Source organism: Canis lupus, chromosome 24 (genome assembly GCF_011100685.1).
Source record: "Canis lupus familiaris isolate Mischka breed German Shepherd chromosome 24, alternate assembly UU_Cfam_GSD_1.0, whole genome shotgun sequence".
NCBI lineage: Eukaryota > Metazoa > Chordata > Mammalia > Carnivora > Canidae > Canis > Canis lupus.
The window spans coordinates 21,560,520-21,584,632 of NC_049245.1; the positions used below are offsets into that span (position 1 = coordinate 21,560,520).

The 24,113-nt window shown below is 53.5% G+C and overlaps 1 protein-coding gene and 1 long non-coding RNA gene across 9 annotated transcripts in view; one reads left to right on the forward strand and one right to left on the reverse strand.

The window, feature by feature from the left end:
* HM13 (histocompatibility minor 13) overlaps positions 1-7,471 on the forward strand; it is a 40,516-nt gene extending 33,045 nt beyond the window's left edge. For 4 of the 8 annotated variants that reach the window (XM_038571912.1, XM_038571913.1, XM_038571914.1 and 1 more), the window contains 3 exons: positions 3,968-4,053; positions 5,973-6,119; positions 7,007-7,471. In XM_038571912.1, coding sequence (XP_038427840.1) covers positions 3,968-4,053; positions 5,973-6,119; positions 7,007-7,109 — 336 coding nt within the window. In that variant the 3' untranslated portion in view covers positions 7,110-7,471. Of the gene's footprint in view, positions 1-3,967; positions 4,054-5,972; positions 6,176-7,006 lie in introns of all 8 variants that reach the window. The other 4 variants (XR_005377732.1, XR_005377733.1, XM_038571915.1 and 1 more) reach the window with 2 other exon arrangements.
* LOC119865648 lies at positions 1,859-10,385 on the reverse strand. Its single transcript, XR_005377734.1, has 3 exons — positions 9,778-10,385; positions 8,405-8,528; positions 1,859-2,910 (listed from the first exon to the last, which is right to left on the reverse strand). It is a non-coding gene; the product is annotated as an uncharacterized LOC119865648 (long non-coding RNA).
* Positions 10,386-24,113: the final 13,728 nt, after the last annotated feature.

Consider the following 24,113-nt stretch of genomic DNA (forward strand, 5'->3'; position numbering starts at 1 on the left):
GTAGAAGGAAATAGCTCAGAATTTTGCCTGGCCCAGGTACTAGTACTAGCTGTCATCGTTGTCACTGTTCCCTCCATCCTGCCCTCCCCCTGGTCTCCCCCTTCCCCCACTCCAGGGCACCAGCTACAGAGAAGCCATCTTTGAGTTAATCACAATAGCTGTTGAGCTGTTACTGTGTGCCAGGCACTATGCTAAAGAAACCCTTTTACTGGATGCCTGAGTGGCTCAGCGGTTACAAGTTTGCCTTCAGCTCAGGGCATGATCCGGGAGTCCCCGGGGTCAAGTCCCACATTGGGCTCCCTGCATGGAGTCTGCTTCTCCATCTGCCTATGTCTCTGCCTCTCTCTATGTCTTTCATGAATAAATAAATAAAATCTTAAAAAAAAAAAAACCTTTTACTCATTAACTTATTTAGTCCCTACAGTGTGTCTACAATATTTAGGAAGTAGATAGTATTTTCATTCTATAGAAGCTCAAGGGTCCAGGGTCCTCTAGCTTATAGGTGGAGAAACCAAGAACCAGTGAGGAACCACCTCTCATTCACTTCTCCAAATGGCCTCAGGAGCTATATAAGCCAAGAGTGACACACACTTAACAAGGAGGTCACTGAGAATGATTAGACCTGGCTTGGGGGACTAGCTTAGAGGCCTCTGGGAAGTCTCTGCTTCCACCCCATTAGGTTCCAATCTGAGAGCCATTCTCCCAGAGGCCACCAGGTGGCAGCCTTGCTTCTGCCTAGGCTAGACTCTGAGGATCCCATTGGGAGCTCCCACACTGGCTGGAGAGCTGATCCTCCGAGTAGTGACACTGTAACCTAGAGAGAAAAGGAAACTTCCTGGGTCACAAAGTAAATCAAACTGGGCCCTAGCTGGAGCCCTGGACTCCTGACCCCTGGCCCCAGGCCTGTGCCACTCCCCAACAGCAACCCAACAACCGTTTTCCCATCATCCACGTGGGCATCTCCCTGGAAATCTTGGAAAGAGGATCCAGGACATAAGGGGAACCTGTTTCTTGAGGACTCTCTCCTTTTCCAAGACACAGGCAGTCCCAGTGCCTGCAATTCCCTAGGAGGGAGTCACCATTGCTTATGTGGTTTTCAGCCCGTGTAGCTTCTATCAAAAACCCACTCCAGGGGCGCCTGAGTGGCTCAGTTCAGCGTCTTACCTTTGGTTTCGTCTCAGGTCATGATCTCAGGGTCATGAGATTAAGCCTTGCGTCAAGCTCCACACTCAATGTGGAGTCTGCTTAAGACTGTCTCTTGCACTCCCATGCACGCTCTCACTCTCTCTCTCAAATATTTAAAAAAAAAAAAAAAAAAAATTCCAAGCCAGGGGTCTGGCAGCCTCCTAGAAAGACCATTCAAGATGATCAGGTATCCTCATAATACAGAGAAAGGGAAGCAGTTTAGCTGGGATCACACAGCGGAGCTAAGGCTGGATAGAAAGCCAGGAGCCCTGATGTCCAGCTTGCTATCCCAAGCTATACATCCCAGCCTCTCCTCAGCACTGACTTTGGAGAGGTTCCCTGGTGCCTTGGAAAGAAAAGCATAGGCTTGTATTCCTCTAATAATAGCAAACTCGCCACTTCCCACAGCAGCCCATCAGTGGCTCCTGGCTCTCAAGTGAGGCAGGCCTTGGGGGAGCTAAACTTGTACCACCCTCCCACCCCACCCCCCAACCTCTGGGAAGCCCTCTACTTTGCCTGGCCCGGCCTTGGTAAAGACTTAGAGATGGAGGTGCCATCCTGGCCAACCACATGAGGAGGGCAGTTCCTTGCATCTTCTGATCCTCAGTCTCTTTGTCTGTAAAGTGAGTACAAAAGGCCTTCTGAGAAATTAAATTCTAATAGTTTATATTTGTTTAATTTTCTATTTCATCAATTTCTGCTTTTGTCTTTGTTATTTTCTTTCTACTTTTTGGTGTTTTGTTCTTTTTCTGGCTTCTTGACTTGACAGCTAAGATTATTTTAAGTCTTGTTTTCTAATAAATGTACCTAGAGTTAATGTTACAAATTTTCCTCTGAGTACTGCTTTGACTGCCTCTCATGTTATGGTGTAGACTTTTGTCATTGTCATTTCTGTCAACTTCCAAAAGGCCTAAAGCCTAATTTACCCAAAGCCTAACTCAGCAAATGAGTTACTCTGACAAGAATAGGAGAAGCTCAGCCACTTGCACACCTCCTATGACCTTGGGCAAGTCCTTTCTCCCTATCTAAGTGTCAGTAGCATCATCTGTAGAACTCAGATTATGTCATTAGCTTCAAGGATAGTACATATGAAGTGATGTGGTTCACAGGCCACATGGTTTGAAAGTCAGGCTTAGCAAGCTGTGGAGCCCTGTTCTCTGACCACGCTTGCCATAGGAGTGAGGTCTCCTCACCCTAGTCACCTCCAAGACACCTTCTTCACTTTGTGAGCACCCATGAAGAAGCCAAGAAGACATGTGCTTTGTATTTACTGGGCCCTCTTCTGAGTGCCAGGAATAGAGCAGTGACAAGGACAACCGTGGACGCTGCCCTCCTGAAGTTGACAGCCTGGCAGTGAAACCAAAGTCTAATAATACAATGATGGTCTGCTGCAGAGAGTGGCAGGGGGCCCTGAGAATAGGTGATAGGAGGGCCTGGCTCCCTGCCGCTGGAGGCTTCCCCACAGAGGTAACCACCAAACAGAGGTCCAGAGGAGGAGGAGTCTAGGCAGAAGTGTGAAGAGCATCACAGGCAGCAGAAACTGCCCATGCAGAGGTCCTGTGGCTAGAGGTGATGGAGAGGACCAAAGCAAGGCCCCTGTGGCCAGAGTGGGGCAGTCAGGTCATGTTGAAGAAGAAAGCGGGGTCATATCTTCTGAGGCCTTCGGGCGACCAGGGAGCATTGGGGGTCATGGAGGGTTGAGCGGTAATGTCCAACTTTCAGATGCTCTGGGGAAAAGAACAGCTTTAGAATCTAATGTGCCTGAGCCACAGTCCCCAGTTTACCATTTAGATATCCGAGGCCTGCACTGTGCCCTGTCCTCCCAGAGCATGAGCCTTCCTCGTGTAGACAAGGAGGAGGGTTATAGGGGATGTAGAGATGGACTGAAAAGCTCCTCGGGAGGCTGAGCTCAGGGTGTATGCAGTTTGTGCTCCATCCAGACCAAGCTTCACCAGGAGTCCACGCATAGGCTCTGGAGCCAGACCACCTGGGTCGTATTTTTGGAACAGCATTGAACAGTGTCTCCTGGAGCATTTTTTTTTTTTTTTTTTTTAAGATTTTATTTACTCGTGAGAGACAGAGAGAGGCAGAGACATAGAGGGAGAAGCAGGCTCCATGCAGGGAACCCGATGTGGGACTTGATCCCAGGATCATGCCCTGGGTCCAAGGCAGTCGCTAAACTGCTGAGCCACCCAGGGCTCCCCTCCTGGAGCATTTAAAGATGCAAACCTTGGGGCAGCCCTGGTGGCGCAGTGGTTTAGCGCCGCCTGCAGCCCGGGGTGTGATCCTGGAGACCCGGGATCGAGTCCCACATCGGGCTTCCTGCATGGAGCCTGCTTCTCCCTCTGCCTGTGTCTCTGCCTCTCTCTCGCTCTCTCTGAATGAATAAATAAATAAATCTTTAAAAAAAATAAAATAAAAATAAAGATGCAAACCTCCACCCCCAGACTAGGGAAGCAGAGTCTCTGGAAATAGGACTGACCCAGGAGGCTGCTTGTTTGAACCCGATGTCCCAGGTGATTAGGATACTGCCAGCCAGACTCCTGGGTACCCTTAAAGCCCTGTATGCTTGATTTCCTTTGGGTTCCTTGCATTCCCTCCCAGAGAGGAGCAGCCCTGCTCTGGGAGTCAGGAGCCCTGGGTTTAGGCCCAGCCACTGACTTCCTCTGGGCCCCTAGACCATCACTGTCCCAGTCATGCCCTGGAGAGGGTTGGGGTGATGGGAATGGCCCTGAGCAGGTGTAGTGACCAGCAGTTCACCACCAGCTCTGTTCTCTCACAGCCTGCCCTTCTATACCTGGTCCCTGCCTGCATCGGCTTTCCTGTTCTGGTGGCACTGGCCAAGGGAGAAGTGACAGAGATGTTCAGGTAAGACGGGACGGGGGCAGATATCCGCATGGCACAGGTGCACCCGCAGGCAACCAGTGGAGCCTGCCTGGGCTGCTTGTACACGTCTCCAGGGGAACATCGTTCCCGCCACCAGCCCCACCTCTCATCCTTTGTGCCAGCACGTGGGTGCCTGGCCTGTAGCACCAGCGGGAACCTGTCTGCGGGGCCAGGAGCCAGGGGAGGGCAGCCCCCACATCCAGATGCCTGCTGAGTCTTCAGAAGGGACTGGCTAGTATAATTCTCTCCTGCCCCAGGCTGCCCCACTGTCAGGAGCCCTGGGTTCCCAGCCTGATTTTGCCACCATGTGACTTCAGGCAAATCTTTCTCTTTCCCAGTCAGCTTTCCCATGTGAGTAATAGGGAGGATCCTAGTGGGGTGGGAGGTGCCCCAGATTGGAAATTAAGTGTCGGTCCCTGTTGAGCTGCCTCAGTGGCTCTCACCCCCTAGTTCTGTCTTAGTAAGTGTCTCACTTGCACTCATACCCCTTCCCATGGCCATATGCACACCTGCCACACCTTGTGCACAGCTCCACCCATACCCTGAGGCCTGCGTGACTCTGACAGGTGTCTGCTCCCCAGCACCACTGACTCTGCCTGCCAGAGACCCAGAAATAGCTGCCAGCTGCTATTGAAGCTGCCCACTCGGGGGCCTTCCACCCAGCTCCACCTGCCTGGCCTCCAGGTTGTCCCTCGAGTGCCTGCCAGGGCCATCTGTGCACCTGGCTGCCTGCAGGGGAACCTGTGACTCACCCCTCCCCCGTACCTGCCTCTGCCCTCCCTGTCTTGCCTAGAAGCCCCAGGCTCCCAAGCTGCCTGCCCATATATCCCAGGCTGGCAAAGCCCTGTGGACTCTGAGGCCAGGCTGGGGGATGAAGTTGGGGGCACATCTGGGGGCAGGGATGGGATCTGATCTCTGAGCTCAGCATCTACCCTCACCCTCAGGCTCATCTATCCTCAGCCACCTCCGTCTTGAGTAACCATCCCAGTCCTGCTATGTCCACATCGGGTCAAGCTCTGCACATCCAGAGCCAGGGCACCTACTTGGTGCTTGCTTTCCCTAAATGTCCCACCGCTCAGGCTCTCTGCACCCCTTTCTGCCCCTGCCCCCAGGAAGTTCTCAGATTGAGATGAAAAAGCAGGTTGGTCTCTCTCTTTCTCCATCTCTCTCCCTAATTCTCCACCTTCCCTTCTGTTTTACTTTTCCCTTGAGAGGTGCTCTCCTTTTCTTTATCCACTTGGCTCACACACTCACATGGCTGAAAATTTTGTAGCCGGGAAAGGGAAAACTGCCTCACACCCCAGCCATCCCAGAGCTCTATCACACATTCAGAGACAGCTTTGCTCCTAACAGTAAATGTGCACGTGTAAGTTCCTGCACAGATGGTGGCACTCTCAGAATATCCTGCATCTGGATTTGTCACACAACAGTAGGTCTTAGAAATGTTTCTGCAGCAGCACCTGTACATCTAGAACGTCCATGTTCCTTTGCACAGCTGCATAGTGTCCCTTTGTATAGATACTTTTTTTTTTTTTTTTTTTTTTTTAGATTTTATTTATTTATTCATAGAGACAGAGAAGCAGAGACACAGGCAGAGGGAGAAGCAGGCATCATACAGAGAGCCTGACATGGGACTCGATCCAGGGTCCCCAGGATCACACCCTGGGCTGCAGGCGGCGCTAAACCGCTGCGCCACTGGGGCTGCCCTGCATAGATACATCTTTTTTATTCACCTAGTAAGTCCCGCTTCCTTCCACTGAGTCTGAAAATGTAGAAGATAAAAATAAGACACAGTTCTGCTCCCTGCTCCTCACAAGAGAAATTTCTGTGTCCCTTGTCACCCCCCCCCCCCCCGGTCTTTTCCTCTCCATCTTTTTTCTGTCTCTCTGTCTCTCACACAGCTACGAGTCCTCAGCGGAAATCCTGCCTCACACCCCGAGGCTCACCCACTTCCCCACAGTCTCGGGCTCCCCAGCCAGCCTGGCCGACTCCATGCAGCAGAAGCTAGCTGGCCCTCGCCGCCGGCGCCCGCAGAATCCCAGCGCCATGTAATGCCCGGCGGGTGCCTACCTGCCCGCTTCCCCCCACTGCCCCGGGGCCCAAGGTAGGGCAGACACCCCAGCTCCAGTGTACCGGGCAGGGAGCATTGTCAGGGGTAGGCAGCAGGTGGTACCTCCTGCACAACCACCCAGAGGTCACTGCACCCAGCCTCAGGGCCGGGAGCAGGGCTCTAGAACCTCTTGTCCTCACCAGTGGTTTGGGATTCGTTTGAGAGAGGAGATCGCAACAGCCCTTGTCATCCAGGATTAGATACTCTTACTGCTGGCCTATGTATAAGACCCTGGGCAGACCACTTTCCTCTTCCGAAGCCCCTCTCTCTTTCATTCCTGCCTCATGAGGTTCTGGGGAAAGATCTGGGTACTGTCCTTGGCGTGAATGCAGTTGCTCAATAAATGGGGCCCACAGGAAGAGCTAAGCCAGGGTGGCGACCTTCAAGAGTGGCACCTTGCCACTTGCCAGTATGGCAAACCCCTGCCTGCCTGTACCCCTGGGGCTGAGTTGTTTGACTCCTACCGTGCACCCTGGAAAGCGGCCCATCTCCCATAGCTTCGTCCTGGCTGCCCCATTTTTTCCCACTCTCTCCAAGTGGAAGGTACAAGAAGCTTAAGGTTAGCCCACCCAACCTCTCCTCCATCTGCCACTGCCTTTTGCCACCTCTTGGCACCACCAGGCACAAAGAAAGGAGAGCCACCTGTCTGAGAAGGGCATACAGTGGGGCCAGGGCCAAGTCCTGGAAGGTGCTGGGCCATGAATGCCAGACTGGTGTTCTTCATGTGCCTGGGGACTTTCCTGGGATGGTGGGGAGGCGGGGCCTGGAAGTTCTGCTCTCCCCTCCTCTAAAGGTGGTGTTCTTATTGTTTTGTTTTTTGGTCAGTTATGAGGAGTCAAATCCTAAGGATGCAGCAGCAGTGACAGAGGGATCCAAAGAGGGAACAGAGGCCTCGGCATCGAAGGGGCTGGAGAAGAAGGAGAAGTGAAACGGCTGGGGCCTGACCCACTGAGGGCCGGGCCAGGCAGGCGGGGGCAGGCTGGCACAGGCCTGCAAGGGCAGAGGGCATGGGAGGCTAAGGGCGCTGGAGGCTGGGCAGCCCCAGGAGAGGGGCAGGGGCAACAGGATCCCTCCAGCGGGGCCCCCCATGGCCTGGTTCCTTCATCCCCCTTCTCTGGCCTTCCTCTACCCCTTCCCGTCCCCTGCAGGCAAAGGAAGCCCTACCTCCCCCACCCTCCTAGATGCCAGGCAGGAAAAGTGGGTTTGATTTTTAGATTTTTGTATTGTGGACTGACTTTGCCTTACATTAAAAATTCATCCCAGGGGCACCTGGGTGGCTCAGTCGGTTAAGTGTCCGACTCTTGATCTCAGGGTTGTGAGTTCAAGCCCCAAGGTTGAGGCTTAAACTCCTTGCCCAGTGCAGAGCCCACTTAAAAAAATAGTGTCATCCCATTGCCCAGGCAGGCCACTGTACCCTTGGAGGGATTCTCTGTACCCAACATCTTGCATTGCCTTCACCATCTCTCACCCTCCCACCCAGAAGCTTCCCTGGAGGCCCCTTCTTGGAGACTGTGAACTCACGACCTCTGGGAGAGGCCCTGACCTCTGAGTCCTTCCATCTCCCTGGATGCCCACCCGGTGCCTGACTAGCTCAGCACTCCAGGGATGCCCTCTAGCCAGCAGAGGGGGCCCATGAGCGCTCCTTCATCCCTACCCCCACACTCCCATTCCCACTCCCACCCCGTCCCATTCAGTTTTCTTCACCACATTCCTCCCAACACTTGGGGGCACTGAAACTGTTGGACAGGTGCCCAGATGTATCACCCACCTACCCCAGAGATGACAAGGAGAATACCAAAAAGTTGACCTGACTCACAAGGGGGACCAATGACTGCAAACCTAGAGAAATGGGCAGGACCTCATGGATCCCAGGGAAGAGTTTAAGTTTTATTCCCTGGCTGGCAGGAGCCAGGTTCGCTGGTGCTCCTATCTGTATGGCTTCAGCTGGAGAGCTCTTGGACTCTGGGGTCTCCCTGGAGATCAAGGCCACATATTCCTATTCTCATTCCCAGGGTTCTTCCCAAAATGACTGTGCAAGGCCAGAAGACTGATGCTAGAAGCCACCTCCTCCCCGACATTGATGCCAGTCACAGCACAAGGGCCAGGGCCTCTGAGAAGCTGGGTTAGGAAGGGCTGGGACCCAGTGCAAGTTGGCTGAAGACAGCAAGCAGCCCAGGTCTGCAGGAGAATCCCCAGTGGATAAGGGGCATAGCCCTTACTCACCCGCCTGGAGTCAGGTCACTGGGTGGAGAAACAGGAGAGGGTCACCACCTGTTTCTGAGTCTGAGACTCAAGCCTCCAACTCCCAGCCCAGGGCTCTCTCCTGCCCAAGCCTCAGGTTCAAAGGCTGAAAATAATAGTGGTTTTCAGACAGTTTGAAAGTGGCCAAAAGATAGGTATGAGCAGAGAATGAGAAGTATCCATATAATAATCTCACTAGGTAGTAAATTGTTGCCAAGCACCTCAATACAGGATTTCACCTCATTTCAGTCTTAGGCTCCAGGTGCTAGTATTAGTCCCACTGTGCAAATGAGACAGTTGAGGCAAGTTGCCCACAGATATGGATTTGACCTCAAGCAGTCCACCTTGAATTCCCAAGTTCCTAAGGACTGTGCAACTCCCTTCTAGACCCCTGGGCTCAAGTCACCCTTTGAGACAGTCACCCACCCTCTCTGGGCCTAAAGAGAAGGAAAGGAAGGGTAGGACATCTGAAAGGTTTCTCCCAACCAGGGGGTCCCTTTCAGAGGCTTCTCAGATCTCTGCTGACTCCTGCCGCCTCCAGAGGGGAGGCCGTGTGGTCCTGTAACAAGGCCTCTCTGAGGGCAGCAGATGGGGCAGGCAGCCCAGGCATACAGCATGGTTGGCTCTGCGGCCCAAGGCCCACAAAGGCCTCATTGAGTCACCGCCGGCCCCCGGCGGAGGCTGAGGTGGCAGTGGCGCCGGGCGCCTGCCACCTAATGACCGTCCTGGCCCGGCCAGATGTTCCACAGACCTCGGCAGCGGCCATCCAGGGCCCGCCCGGCCAGCCGGCACCGCAGAGGCCACTCTAATTCCAATTAACCAGCTTCAGCTGAGCAAACAGCGGGCAGCGGTGGCCCAGCCCGGGCGGTAGGCCCGGCCCGCAGAGCCTCCGAGTCTAGACTCCAGATGTGAACCGCCACCGCCAGAGTCCCATGGAAAAATGGCACCAGGCCGGGCACGGATTGGGCCTGCACGCTGGAGAGGTGGGGGGAAGGGGGGCTGGGCAGGGCTCTGCGTGGGCCTAGTGCCAGCCTCACCCCGGGGTGGAGTGGATTCTTAGGAAACTGCTCCAAAACCCCCAAGTTCTGCCTCTGATTTGTTAGGTGTTCCTCTCTGGCCTCAATCTCCCCTGACTAAAGGAGGTGGAAGGGGGCTCCAAGGGGGAAGACCAGCCCTGCCCAGAGCTCTAATATTTCATTTGTATCTAACATGTTTCTAGCAATATATTATGTATCTTAGAAATATTTAGTCGTTTTAACAACCCTGTAAGGTAATACCATCGTTTTTGCAGATAAAGGAAACTGCAGCAGAGAATTCAGGGCCGGGGCGGGGGAGGGGATTTGAACCCGGGATACCTGGCTTCGAAGACCATGATGTTCTCCACAGGTGCTGCTTGACATAAAACAGGCTACTGGGTTCCAGGCCCCCGTTCGTGGGAGCAGCGCTGGAGAAGAGGGTCAGCGCCTGGCCGGCAGGGCTGGCTTGCCACGCTGTGACCGGAGGGGCCTGCCCACTGTCCTGAGTGAAATGACTGAGACCCTCCCAGGGCGGCTCCAACTTCTGAAGCCTCAAGATACCCTTTCAGGCCTCAGCACCAGGAAGGATTGGGCTCCGGTCAAGTTGCTGGGCACAGCAGGGAGCACAGGCCAGCGCCCTCTCCCGGCTGAAACAGCGAGGGGGGGACACACGTGAACCGGCTGAATAAGTGAATGGGTCAACACTGGGGTCAGGAGGGTGCCTCCCTCCATAGTCCTGTCTGGGGGCCCTGAGAGGCATGGCGAAAGCTTGCGAGACCCAGGGCGAGCCCTGCCCGGGTCCCACGAGGAGTACGCGGGGGCCGCTCCGACGCATCAGGCTTTCCCACCACCGGGATTCCCTCCGCGATTCCAGGCCGGGTCTTGGGAGGTGGAGGCTGCATCCTGCCCGGGTGCGTCAGGAAGGGCCGAGCGGGAAGGAAGGCCCCACCCCCACCCCCACCCCCGCCGCGGCCACACCTGGGCTCTCCGGGCGGGCGGGGGGCGCGGGCCGGCGCCTGGCTCCAGCGAGTCTGGGCCGCCTCCCCGCGCCGCCCCGTGGGGGCCGCCAGATGGGCCGCCCGCCCGCCCAGCGACGCAGGCAGGAAACGGCCGCTGGGGCTGCCAGGGCCGCGGCCGCGAGCGCAGGGGGCGGGGCCGGGCTGGGACCGCCCCCCGCCCGGCCACCCCCAGCTGGGGTCCCGGGGGCGAGGCCCTCCCCTGCTCCCTGCCCGTTTCCCACCAGTGAAAGGCGTCTGCTTATCCTAGCTCATTTCTTCTAAGATTTTATTCACGAGAGAGAGGCAGAGACACAGGCGGAGGGAGAGGCAGGCTCCACGCGGGGAGCCCGACGTGGGACTCGATCCGGGTCTCCGGGATCACGCCCCGGGCTGAAGGCGACGCTAAGCCGCTGAGCCTCCCGGGCTGCCCTCGTTTCTTAAAGACATTTATTTTAGAGAGAGTGAGCAGCGGGAGACTAGGGGACTCCCAGTGAGCAGGGAGCCATATGGGGCTCCATCCCAGGACCCTGGGATCCCGACCTGAGCCGCAACCACGTCCGAGCTTGAGGAACTGAGCCACCCACGGTCCCTCCTCCCTCTCTTCTTTCCACCCTGTGACCCCGGGGCAGTTTCTTGCCCTTCTGTTCCTTGGTTTCCTTACTGGGAAAGTGGGGTGTCAGCTCCGGGCCATCTCCCCTGGAATACCAACTCTGGGAGGGCTGAGCCGTCCTGCCCGCAGTTGTAACCCCAGAAGATGACCGTACTCGGTATTTGTCGAATGTCCCAAGTCTGGGACAATCCTAGGGGCCTGCAGGCGCTTCGTACATGGACGCACGTTATCTTGGGTCTACTGCTCACCAGAGGGATGGCTTCCAGCAAGTGTCTTCTGGTTGCCCGTCCACCTCGGTGGCTGTGAGGATTAAGTGAAATAATCATGGGAAGCACATACAGCCGGTCCTCAACAGATGATAATTACAGAAGCATCTACCAGATATGTAAAAAGAGATATTATTTGGATGAATTTGAGGGCAAGAAAGATAAAAAGGAATCCGCTTGGGAGAAAATTTCTGTTGTATATGTATTCTTTTGTGTATTTTGTACATTTAAAACTTTGAGCCAGGTGAACATAGTTTTCAAAAACAAATACAATACCATCGAAACCATACAGAAACAACTGAGAATAAAAAGAAATCTAGCCCTAGCAGAAAGAAATACTGACTATTGTCTCCATGCCTCCAAGGGAGGCATCTAAAACTCAGTCTGAAACAGCCCGGGGTCACAAAGAGCTAGGAAATGGCAAAGATGCGATTTGAATGCCAATTTGTTGGACTCCAAATTAAATACACAGAGGAGGGATCACTGCTTCCAGGAGGGACCCCAGGGTGAGAAAGAGTGAGAGAAGAAGAAAGGCGAGCAAGTCCCATAGGTCAGGCCAAGGAGTGTAGGCTTTATCTTGGAGCCAGTGAGGAGCCAAGGAAGGATTTGAGGCAGGGTGACCTAGTTCTTTCCAAACATTAGAAATGGAGGTCAGGAAGCCAGGAGTGGGGATACAGGCCCCAGATGTTGCTGTTCTGAGTGATAAAAGGGCAAGAGCCATGGATATGAAGAGACACAAGAGCCTGGGGACTCAGAGCTGGCCAGAGATGGACCCAGGGCCATCTAGGTGTCCATCTGCAACATGGCAGGCCCACAAGCCGAGGTATCCCAACTCTCCTTCCTGATGTCCTTTTCCCTGGAGATTATTCAGCGCACACCACTCTCCCCCTTAAAAATGTCCTAAGACCCCTGACATAGCCCTGGGCCTGGTGAGATGCCAGAAAAAAGCCTAGATTTCCAGAGGCCGTGAGCTGCAGAGACCCAGGACCAGAGGGCTGGGCAGGGATGGAAAGCTGAGATGGTGTCAGCACCTCTCACCAAGAGGCTCTGGGCAAAGGCCTGGCTGCTGTTTACATGTGCTCATGCATGTACCTGACGCTGCACTTTGGGTGTGCACAAGATGCACATGTGAGCAGACTTTTTTTTTTTTTTAAGATCTTATTTATTTATTCATGAGAGACACAGAGAGAGAGAGGCAGAGACACAGGCAGAGGGAGAAGAATCCGCAGGGAGCCCGATGCGGGACTCGATCCTGGGATGGCAGGATCACGACCCTGAACCGAAGGCAGATGTTCAACCGCTGAGCCACCCCAGCGTCCCCAAGCAGACCTTTATATATGTGAACTGGTACATGCGGTCAGCCTGGGGGACTCAGGCACACCCTTCCCTGCAGGCACCCGGGACGTGTCCAGTCCACACCGGGCAAGGTAAACAGAAACCCTCACTAGAAGAGCAGCTACCTTTATTGAGCACTTTCTGTGTGCCAAGCGCCACTCCAAGTGTTTATGTGCATTACATCCTTAAAGCTCATGTCACCTTCCGCGTGGCAAGTGCCATTATACAGATGAGGAAATAAAGGACCAGAGAAGGAACTTGCTCACACAGCAATCAAGAGCCTGCCCAAGCTCTGGACTCACATGTAGCCACCACACTCTTGTCATTTTTTTGTCATTAAATAATCATTCACAAAAACCTTTTCTTATCCAGATGCTGCATTCATGCCTTGGAAAAAATAAGAATCTGTAAAAAGAAAAAAAAGGGCGGAGGGGATAAAGCAGCATATTCCTGCCACCCAGAGATTATTGCTGTTGACACTTTAACATAGATTTCAGATTTTTTTAAAATGCTTATTTCTTTTTTGTAACGCAAATTATATCTACTGCGCATCTATTCTGACATCGGTTTTGTTTGCACAGTTAACCACCTTCCCCTTCCCAGTTCGGTCAGTGGTCCTCCCATCTAATACCCTGACTGCAGCCAACCTTTTTGTCATTTAAAGGCAGACCGGGTGAGACAAACAGGCTATCTGCATGTGAAGGCAGACCCCTGCGCGGCGGATGAGGCCTGCTGGGCTCTGGGCTCTGTGGCGAGCCCTTCCTCCCCTCTGCGCCCTGCCCTCCCCAGAGCTGCTGAGTGGAATGAGTGCCCGGCCCTGTGCCCGCCTGGGAGCGGCCCTGCAGGGAGGCGGGAGGGGGATCCGGAGAAGGAGCTCCTGGGCTCTGCATTCAAGGCCTCCACGTGCCTGTGCCTGGCAGGCAGGTGCCCACCCTTGCTGCTAAGAACTGGATGCTCACCACTTCTCCCGCAACCCCACGGTCCAGCAGGGGCCCTGGAGCAGTGGAGGGGAGGTGGAGGCACACCAGACACTCGAGTCCCAGATGGTGGGGGAAGTAAAGAAAACCCAAGGGCCAAGGCCGGGAAGCCAGCTGCCAATGTGCGGAATTTGGGGAGGGGCCGAGCCCCTGTCTGCTTGACTCTGGTCCTTTCTGCTGGAGTGTTTCTCTTGGTTTCTCTGGAGTGTGTGTGTGTGTGTGTGTGTGTGTGTGCGCGCGCATGTGCATGCAGGAGGGACATAGAATGTGTTCTTGTGAGAATCCCTGTGTGCCTGGGTTTGTGCAAATGTGCAGAGAGTGTGGGAGTGCTGATGTCTTACGTGAGATAGTGTTTGTGGATGTGTGGCTACCTGGTTGTGCGGACATGGACGTGTGTGCTTAAGAGTGTGTGTCTGTGGGCAGCCCCCTGGTGGCTCAGCAGTTTAGCGCCACCTTTGGCCCAGGGCCCAGGGCGTAATCCTGGAGACCCCGATCCAGTCCCTCATCGGGCTCCCTGCATGGAGCCTGCTTCTCCCTCTGCCTGTGTCTCTGCCTCTCTCTCTCTCTCTCTCTCTCTCTCTCTCTCTCTCTCTCTGTGTGTGTGTGTCTCTAATAAATAAACAAAATCTTTAAAAAAAAAAAAGTGTGTGTGAGGATATTAGTGAGCAAATGACTGCATTGGTGTGCGTGTGAGAAAGAACAAGATCATGTGTCACTGGGAGAGTCTGGGCTTGTAAAAGGTTTCTGGAAAGGCTCAGCGTGGAGGAGCTTCTACAACCTTCCTCCTGCCAGTGCGTGTGCGAGTCCGAGTTCCAGGTCTCCTCCTCTGGTCCCGCTCCCATGTGCACGAGTCCCTCGGAAGCCTCCGTTCTCTCCTCCGTGGGACGCAGATACGTAGTCGCTGGATATCATCGTTGTCCTCCCCACTTCTGCTCTCTTGCCGCCGCCTGCGTCCTTTCCAAACACTGGCCTGTCCTTTCTGCTGCAGCCAAATTGATGACATCTTTGTTTCTTAAACCTAAAACCTGCTTTTCCCAATTTGCTCACCGACTATTTGCTAATCCCCCTGGATTTACCTAGGACATATTTTACAGGCATGAAAGAGCCATTCAGGGAACAGCCCGGAGCGGCTGATCGGTGCTGCAGGCTGCGGAAGGCTCCGACTTCAACTGCTCAGGCCCAAATGTGCACGCTGTCAACAGAGAGCGGGAAGAAAAGGCTTTTTTTGTCCTTTTGTTTTCAGTCTGTGTGTCTCTCAAGCCCCACAGGATGGAGATGTCCTAAAATAAGAAATTAAGCGAGAGGGGGAAATCCCATTATCTGGATTTTTTTTAATGGGTCCCTTAGGATTCCATGGGGACCCCCTTCCCAGCTGCTGTGTGGTCCAGGCCTGAGAACACCAAGCCCCCCCCTCGGGCCCACGCCCACCCACCACCCAGCCCTGGCGGTCGTTTCCCAGGATTCACATGGTAATGAAGGCATCCATCTTCTCCCAGACACACACTGGGCCCTCCGACCCTCCCAGGCCCCCGCACAATGGCCCCCAGCGCCTCGGCCTGCCACCTGTTGGACTTTCCCAGGGAAGGGAGGGAGAGGGTGGAGGAGAAGCCCCTTCCTCCCAGCCCCCAGCCCTATTTGCCCCTGGTCTTGGGCGTCAATGGGGAGAGCACCCATGTCCTCAACTCCCTGCTGCACTCAGCAGTCTAAGCCCTCAGCTTCCTCATCTGTAAAATGGGGGTGATTGGTGCCTGAGTCCCAGTGTGGCCAGGAGGATTCCCTGGAGAGTGGCACTAAGCGCCAGGCTGCAGGAAGCATGGACTGTGGACCACAGAGAGGCTGATGGATGGATGATAACTGTCCGTGATCACTGCATCCTTGTCACGGTGTGCCCCCACCACAGCCACTGGGGGCGGCGGCGCTAGGCTCACATTTGCAGAAGAGCACACAGAAGCCCAGGAAGATAGACTCAATACCCCAAGCACCACGGTCCGGTCCGCAAGCCACAGAGCCCCCATAAGAATTCACTTTTGCAAAAAAAAAAAAAAACAGAATTCACTTTGCCTCACCCCAGAGCCTGAAGTCTTAACCACATTAGATCATTACCGTCACTATTACCATCCCAATTATGGAGTTAGATAATGATCCCAGCAGAGGTCACGGAGAGTTCCCAAGGCAACTAGGAAGGGAAGAAACCCTAAAGTTAATCATCTCTCTCTCCCCAGGACTTGGCCAGAGAGCCTGGCACACAGTAGGTGCCTCATAACGGAGGGCTGAAGGGGCGAGGTAACTGAGAAATAAAGCGCAGATCTTCATTCTCTGGGTGGCTGAGTCGGCCTCCTCACCTCTTACAGTCTGTTGAGCATCTGCTGAAAGCCGGGCCCTGTGCCCTGCCTGGTTTCAGGCCATCTCCGCATTGCCTACCCTTTGAGTGAGGCTAGCATGGTCAGCCCTGTGATTCCCCAAACAGATATAGTTCCGCCTGTGACAAGTAACAGGGACTAAGGTAGGGGAGTGGGGTGGGGAGCGTTCCCAGCAGGTCTCCAGGCGGAGGGATAGTTACCAGTTACAACAAGCAACAAAATCAGACTCACAGCCTCTTTAAATGGAGACTTGGGGGTGCCAGGCTGGCTCAGTCAGTACAGCACACTGACTCCTGATCTCAGGATCCTGAGTTCAAGCTGCACACTGGGCATAGAGCTTACTTAAAAATAAATAAATAGGGATGTCTGGGTGGCTCAGCGGTTAGTGTCTGCCTTCGGCTCAGGGCGTCATCCCAGAGTCCCGGGATTGAGTCCCGAATTAGGCTCCCTGCAGGGAGCCTGCTTCTCCCTCTGCATGTGTCTCTGCCTCTCTCTGTGTCTCTCATGAAAAAATAAATAAAATCTTAAAAAAAAAAACAAAGAATACATTGTTATGAAGAAGCAGATCATAAAGAAGTACCTACAACGAAAAGGGAAGATCCACCTTCAACTCAAGTCTCCTACTCATATGAAGTAATGAAATATCCAGAATAAGCAAATCTAGAGACAAAATGTGTATAGTAGGTTAGTGGCTGCCAGGGGCTGAGAGGTTGAGGCAAAGGGAGTGTGAGGGCTAATACAAGTGGGATTGCTTTTTCTTTTGAACATTTTGATGAAAATGCCCTACAATTATTTGTTATGAAGATTGTATAAGCCCATGATGGACGGAGAATCACTGAGTTGTACACTTTAACCAGTGCATTGTAGGATATGTGAATTGTAATTCAATAAAGCTGTTAAAGAAAAAAAAAAATTCTAGAAGGGCCCTTGTCTCTGAGCCCCCCTAGCCTAGAAAAGGGACATTCACTACCTCTAAGTGCCACTCCCTTCTGGGTCCCACAGCCAAGTGGTTCTCTTTTAAAAAAAAAAAATTATTTATTATTTGCAAGAGAGAGCACAAGCAGGGGAGCAGCAGAGGGAGAGGCAGAAGCAGGCTGCCCCCGGAGCAGGAAGTCTGATGCAGGGCTGGATCCCAGCACCCTGGGATCATGACCCAAGCCAAAGGCAGATGCATAACTGACTGAGCCACCCAGATGCCTCACTTAGGTGGTTTTGATTCTCAGGTGAGTTTCTCAGACTCACATTCACAGGTGTCTCCAAACCACAGGGTCCCTCCTGGGACACAGTCCTCTCCCTTCAATCTTTTCTGGGTCTAGACTTCTTCCCTTTACATTTTCATTTTCAGTTTTGAATAAGTAATACATGCTCACAGTACAACATTTTAAAAGTGTAAGCATTTTGCTCTTCCTCTTCAGAGGCAGAGACAGTGATCAGTCTTCAAGTGAGATACAAGCAAAGGAAAAACCGGTGTATGATCCTTTTTTTCCCTTTTTTTTTTCTTTTAATTTTTAAACATTTTTTTCTTTTTTTTTTTAAGATTTTATTTATTTATTCATGAAAGACACAGAGAGAGAGAGAGAGAGAGGCAGAAACACAGGCAGAGGGAGAAGCAGGCTCCATGCAGGGAGCCCGATGTGGGACTAAATCCCCGGTCTCTAGGACCAGGCCCTAGGCTGAAGGCGGCACCAAACTGCTGAGCCGCCAGGGCTGCCCTAAACATTTTTTCTTTTTAAAATATAAGTGTTAGGGGATCCCTAGGTGGCTCAGCAGTTTAGCACCTGCCTTTGGCCCAGGGCGTGATCCTGGAGTCCCGGGATCGAGTCCCACGTCAGGCTCCCAGCATGGAGCCTGCTTATTCCTCTGCCTCTCTCTCTCTATGTCTATCATAAATAAATTAAATAAATAAATAAATAAATCTTTAAAATAAAATATAAGTGGTAGCAGTCGATGCAAACTACTCATTTTGTTTGAGGTTTATTTCCACTTAACAGTGTACCCTGGAGATCTTAGCAGATCCAGATAGAAAACAGCTTCCTCCTTCTCTTTTATAGCCGCTTGTATTCTGTTATGTGGAGAGAATATCCTTAATTTAATCAGTGTCTAGTGATGAACATATGGGTTTTTTTTTCCAGTTCTCTGTTCTTCCTGTACATACATCGTTTCCCACATCGGCATGTGTCCTTAGTATAAATTCCTGAAAGTGGAAGTGCTGTCTCATGATTTCCCAGGGCCACATGGTATTTCATAGTTTATTTAACCATTCTCCTCTTGATGAACACTTAGGTTGTTTCCAGTTGGTTGCTCTTATGAACAAATCTGCTATGAACGCTTTATACAACCCTCCCAGACCCCTTTGGCAATGTGTTAGAAGCTGTGGATCCTTCTCCCTCTCCCTGAAAAAAAAATGCATCAAATTCAACCACCTTTGAAACCTACCGAGAAGCATCAAAGCTAAGAAACTGTGATCTAAACCAAGGTCTGGGGGCACCTGGATGGCTCAGTGGTTGAGGTCATGATCCTGGGATCCTGGGGTTGAATCCTGCATCAGGCTCCGTATATGGAGCGTGCCTCTCCCTCTGCCTATGTCTCTCCCTTTCTGTGTCTCTTATGAATAAATAAATAAAATCCTTTAAAACAAACAAACAGACAAACCAAGGGGCTGTCATTATTCAAATGGAGAATCATAAGGGCCCAGTTGTGCAGGGCCATGCCTCACACAGTGGGGAAAGTAACCTTGCAGCAGTAGCATCAGAGTTGTTGAGATTCAGCACAGTCAGATCACAGTCCTCTCTGCTCAAAACCTTCCCATGACTTCTGCTTCACCCAGAGTAATACCCCAAGTCCTCACTGTGGCCTACATGATGCAGCTATGCCTTCCACCCATTCCCCCATATCTCTGACTTCACTTTCTAGCACCCTCCTCTTTGCTCTTTCAGCTAAAGTCACACTGGCTCTTGAGCACACCAGGCACACTTCTGCCTCAGGACCTTTGCACTGGCTGTGTGACTTCTGCCTGGGATGTTTTTCCCCTGGTAGCTGAAGGATGTGAGAGAACAAATTCTTTATGGAAATATCACCTTCTCAGAGAGGATTTTTGTTGACAGCCTCCCCCACCACCACCACCCAGACCTCCCTATACCCTCCTTTCCTGACATTTTCCTCCATAGTACTTATCATCAGGTTAAGATAATATATATGCACTGACCCTGTCCACTGTGTGCCTCCCTTCCCCAAATACAAATTCCACAGGACAGGGACTTCTGTGTGTTGTATTCACTGTAATATCCCGGTGCTGGCTCAGAGCTAGGCATGCAGGAGGTGCTCCACAGATACTTGTCCGCTGAGTGAAAGAACAAGGTTTGCAGCGCACCTAGCCCAGGGAAGAGCGAGGAGGTGTGGTATCCAGGAACCCACATGCTCCAACCCTACCCTGGCCACAAAATCGCTGTGACCTTCCCTAAGTCGCTTATCGACTCCAGGACCTCCATGTTCATGCTCCCTCAATTGTAACCTGTACTTAGGCACCTTCTGCATGGAGTGGCTGTGACAATTTAAATAAGGTAATGATTTATTTATTTATTTATTTATTTATTTATTTTTTATTTATTTATGATAGTCACAGAGAGAGAGAGAGGCAGAGACACAGGCAGAGGGAGAAGCAGGCTCCATGCACCGGGAGCCTGACGTGGGATTCGATCCGGGGTCTCCAGGATCGCGCCCTGGGCCAAAGGCAGGCGCCAAACCGCTGCGCCACCCAGGGATCCCTAAATAAGGTAATGATTTAAAGCCCGATAAATGCTTAATAAATGTCAGCCAGCACTGCTGCTATGATGACGGGGACGGTGGCGGTGGCGGTGCAGCCCGGGGGTCCACCCGTCCACCTGCCGCAACAATACGCGAGGCGGGCGGCGGGGTGGGGGAGGGGGAGGCAGCATCGGGGCCGGGCGCTCAGCCCGGATTCCTCTCGGCCCCTGAGAGCCAGAGAGTGGGGCGGCTGGGGGCGGGGCGAGAAGCAAAACCCTTCGGCAGAGAAGCCCTCGCACCCCGCCTCGCCTCCCCCTCCCCAGCTGCCCCCGGCGGCGGACGGCCCGGCCGCACCTTGCTCGCGGCACGCCCTCCGCCGCCGCAGGGGGAGGGCGGCGGGAGCGCCAGCCGGGCTTTCCCAGGCTCCCCCCATCCCGCGAACATCTGGCCGCGAACATCTGCCCCGAGGCTTTGTCGCCCGGCCCCAGGCCGGCCTCGCACCCATCTGCCGGCGCGCGCGGCCCCCGCCCCATCTGCAGGACCCCCACCCCCACCCCCACCCCCACCCGCACCCCACCCCGGGGCGGCTCCCGGCGCCGGCGCCCCCGCCCCCGCCCGCCAGGCTCGGTTCCCACGGGTCGAGCGCGGGAAGCCGAGCAGCCCATCTGCCCGGCGCGGCGGGTCCGGCCGCCAGGCGTCCCCAAGGGGCGGGGCGCCGTGCCCAGGAATGCCTTTCAGGCGGGTGCGCGCCCCGAACAAAGCCCGGGGTGCCGGGCCTCTCCCGCCCGGCTGGGCCCGCAGTCCCCGCCCCCGGCGGCCCGGCCAGCGGCCCGCGCTCCCCCCGCCCGCCTCCCGCTCCCCCGCCCCCCCCGCCCCGCCCGTTCGCCCGCGTGCCCGCCCCGGACCGTCCGGCTGCCCCCGCGCGCCCCCGCGCGCCCCGCCGCCTCCAGCCCCCGGGCCCGTGACGGGCGGCCCTGCAGCCGGGAGGTGCCCGGTGTCTCCTTGCTCTTGGTGGTCTGCTTGTTGTGTGAAAGGTAAAAATGACCGAGAAATAGAGCGATTTGTGTTCCTGACACCGCGTTCCCACCACCCAGAGCTAGCAATTGTGGATCTAGCAAATCCCCTTTCATCTTCTTTAAAAAAATAAAACTTAAAAAATTAATTAATTAATTAATTAATTAATAATAAATAAATAAATAAATATCTTTACAGATCCTGCTGACCTTCTTGTAACCCGGGTCCCTACTCTTTTCTCCAAGACTTTTTGCCACCTCCTCCCCAACTAGCACCATGACTCGGGCATATCTCCTTACACTTTTACTAAATATTCATGTATTAGAGTTGTGGGTGTGTTTCTGTGTTTACGCGTTTTAAAAAATTCTGGGGGCACCTCGGTCGCTCAGTGGAGTCGGCCTTGGGTTCAGAGCACGATCCCAGAGTTCCTGGCCCAGAGTCCTGGGATCGAGCCCCACGTGGGGCTCCCTGCTCAGTGGGGAGCCTGCTTCTCCCTCCCTCTCTGCCACTCCCTCTGCTCCTGCTTGGGCTCTTTCTCTGTCAAATAAATAGATAGATGATAGATAGATAGATAGATAGATAGATAGATAGATAGATAGATAGATAGATAGATCTTTAAAAAATAAAATAAAAATAAAAAGTCATTCTGCATTTCCCCTAAGCAACATCAGATTTTGCCTGTAATACCCAGCAGAACACACGTGGGGCTACTCCATTCCCACGAACTGTTGTCCACCGGGCCACCGTCCTTTTGTTTCCTTATTCTTTTGTGAGACAAGTAGGTGGTTTTCCATGTGTCTTTGCCCATGGCATCTTGAGTGCACGACTTCACAAGGAATGTCCCTGGGAGTGAACTGCGGGTCACAGGGTGTTCCAGTGCTCACTTTTACTCAATATTGCCAACTGAGCTCCAAAGTGATCATACCAGTTTACAAGCTCGCCAGTAGGGGATGAGCGTTAGTTTCCCCACATCCTCATCACATTTTGTACGATCAGACTTCGAAGCCTCTGCAGTTTGATGTGGCAGCTGTGTCCTTTGCGCATCCCAAATGTACAAATGCTGGGTGGGACTCAGGACCATCTGCCTGAGTCCTCACCTTTTTCCTTCTCAGCTGGACTACCCACCGCCTCCTCCTCCAAGAAGGCCCTCCCCGATCTCCCGTGGCAAACTGAGGTCCTCCCAGGCCTCGCTTCCACAGTCCCTTGTGTTTCCGCATCAGATTGGCAAGTGACTGCCTCTCCCACCAGACTGGGAGCTCGCCAGGCAGGGCCCAGGTTTGCAGGGCCACTGGGCAGACTTCGAGAAGCACGAAGGGGCTACAGAAAGTGCCCTCAGAAGGCTTCATCTACTCAAAATAAATTCTCTTCCTAATTCCTAATGCCAAGTACCCCCTTGTCTGGCAGCAGCCCACATTTCAGCAGCATCCGTGTCCGCAGCTTGTGGATACGGCAGCCGGGAACTAACCAGGTCCCGTGGCCAGTGCCACTCATGTCCACTTGGTTACTCCCCACTGAGCTTGGCTCCCTGAAAAGCATGAAGCCACAACCTGTTCTTTCACTGTCACGCCTAGCTCAAGGTAGCTCACGCTAATTGTTTATGCAATGAATGGTTGGCATTTAACGATTCTGGAGTTTTGTAATTCAGCAGTGAAGCATATACCCAATTACTTAACAGGGGTTACCTGGAGGAGAGGTAGGAGAGTCACAGCACTACTGACAACTAGAGGCAGAGCACCTGGCTGGCTCAGTGGGTAGAGCAGGTGTCCTAATCTCAGGGTCATGAGTTCAAGCCCCCACGTTGGGCAAGGAACCTACTTAAAAAAGGGGGGGGGGTACTCTGCCTGTGTCTCTGCCTCTCTGTGTGTCTCTCATGAATAAATAAATAAAATTTTTAAAAGGGGGGTATGATAACTAGAATCTATTGAACATTAACTGGGGGACGCCTGGGTGGCTCAGCGTTTGAGCACCTGCCTTCGGCTCAGGGCATGATCCTGGAGTCCTACATGGGGGTGGGGGGCGCAGGGAGCCTGCTTCTCCCTTTCCCTGTGTGTCTGCCTCTCTCTCTGTGTCTCTCATGAATAAATAATTAAAAAAAAAAAAAAAAAAAGAATGTTACCTTGCCAGTACTGTTCTAAGCTCTTTGTGTAACTTGACTCAGTTAAGCCTCATAGACATGGGGAGCTCAGGCCACCCTCATTTTCACAGATGGGGACACTGAGACATGAGCAGATGAAGTGAGCTGCAGTTCCCACAGCTCAGAAGTGGTGGGCAGGATGTGAACCCAGGCTCTTTGGCTCTCTGAGACACCTCACCTGGCCGTTGTCTAGGAAAAGGGACCCTTTCTTCTTAAGTGTTTCTGAAATGCCACTTCCTAGGACATCCCTGCTTTTGCATCAGCAAAAAATAATAAGCCTTTTCAAAGACTTTAGAGATTGTCATGAGTCAGAGTATTTGAGGAGTATAGCCACTCCTGTGACCTGAGGCAAGGGTGCAACTGGAGGTGCCACCCCCTAGTGACAGGGTGCTTCGGGTTGAGGTGAGCCGAGAGGGTGGAGACTGCTCCAGGCTCTTCTGGGCGGGCAGGGAACTGGGCTGGTCCTGAGAGGCGCACCCTCCTCTGCTTCCAGGTTCCGGGCCCCCGGCGGGAGGAGGAGCCAGATGCATGGAAGGCGGATGAGTCAGGGCAGGGCTTGGCTAGGCACCAGAGAGGTGCTGCTTCTGGGAAGGGGGAGCCTCTGGGACCTCCTGTCCATCCTCCAGAAGGCAAATGGGGAAGCCACGGAAACCCCACTGGCGGTCTCTTGCCCAGTCTCTCCCATTCCACCTCCCAGCAGGGGCAGTGATCTCTGCCAGGCTCTGCAGAGGGCGCTGACTTGGGGTGCTTCTGGCTGGTGCCATCAGCCTCTGGCTGCCAGGGTCAGAGCAGTTCCCACACCTCTGGCCTGGAAAGGGCTGGCCTGCGTTCCCAGGCATGAGTTCCTAGTCAAGTGGCATGTGTCCTCGGGGTTTCTTCAGGATTCTGAACTCTGTGTCTGTGTGTGTGTGCGGTGGGGTGATGTCTTAAAAAGCCTGAGGTGGGAGGAGGCGGGATGGGTGCTTGAACCGGTGAAGGTGAGTGTCGGGCAGGTGTGTGCATGGTGGGGGGAAGGTGCAAGCAGACGCTGCTTTGTCAACTGGCATCTGGTTGTTTTCTCTAAGGATGTGGGCAATGTCTGTCAGCACCTGGTGAGAGTGTGTGTTGTCTTTGGTGAATGTGTGTTGCAGAGTAGGGTGTGTGCGTCTGTGTACTGTGTTCGTGGATGGTATCATGGGGGTGTGTTGCTTTAGTGTGGCTCCATTAGGTGGTTAGGTGTGATTGGGGGTTTTCATGT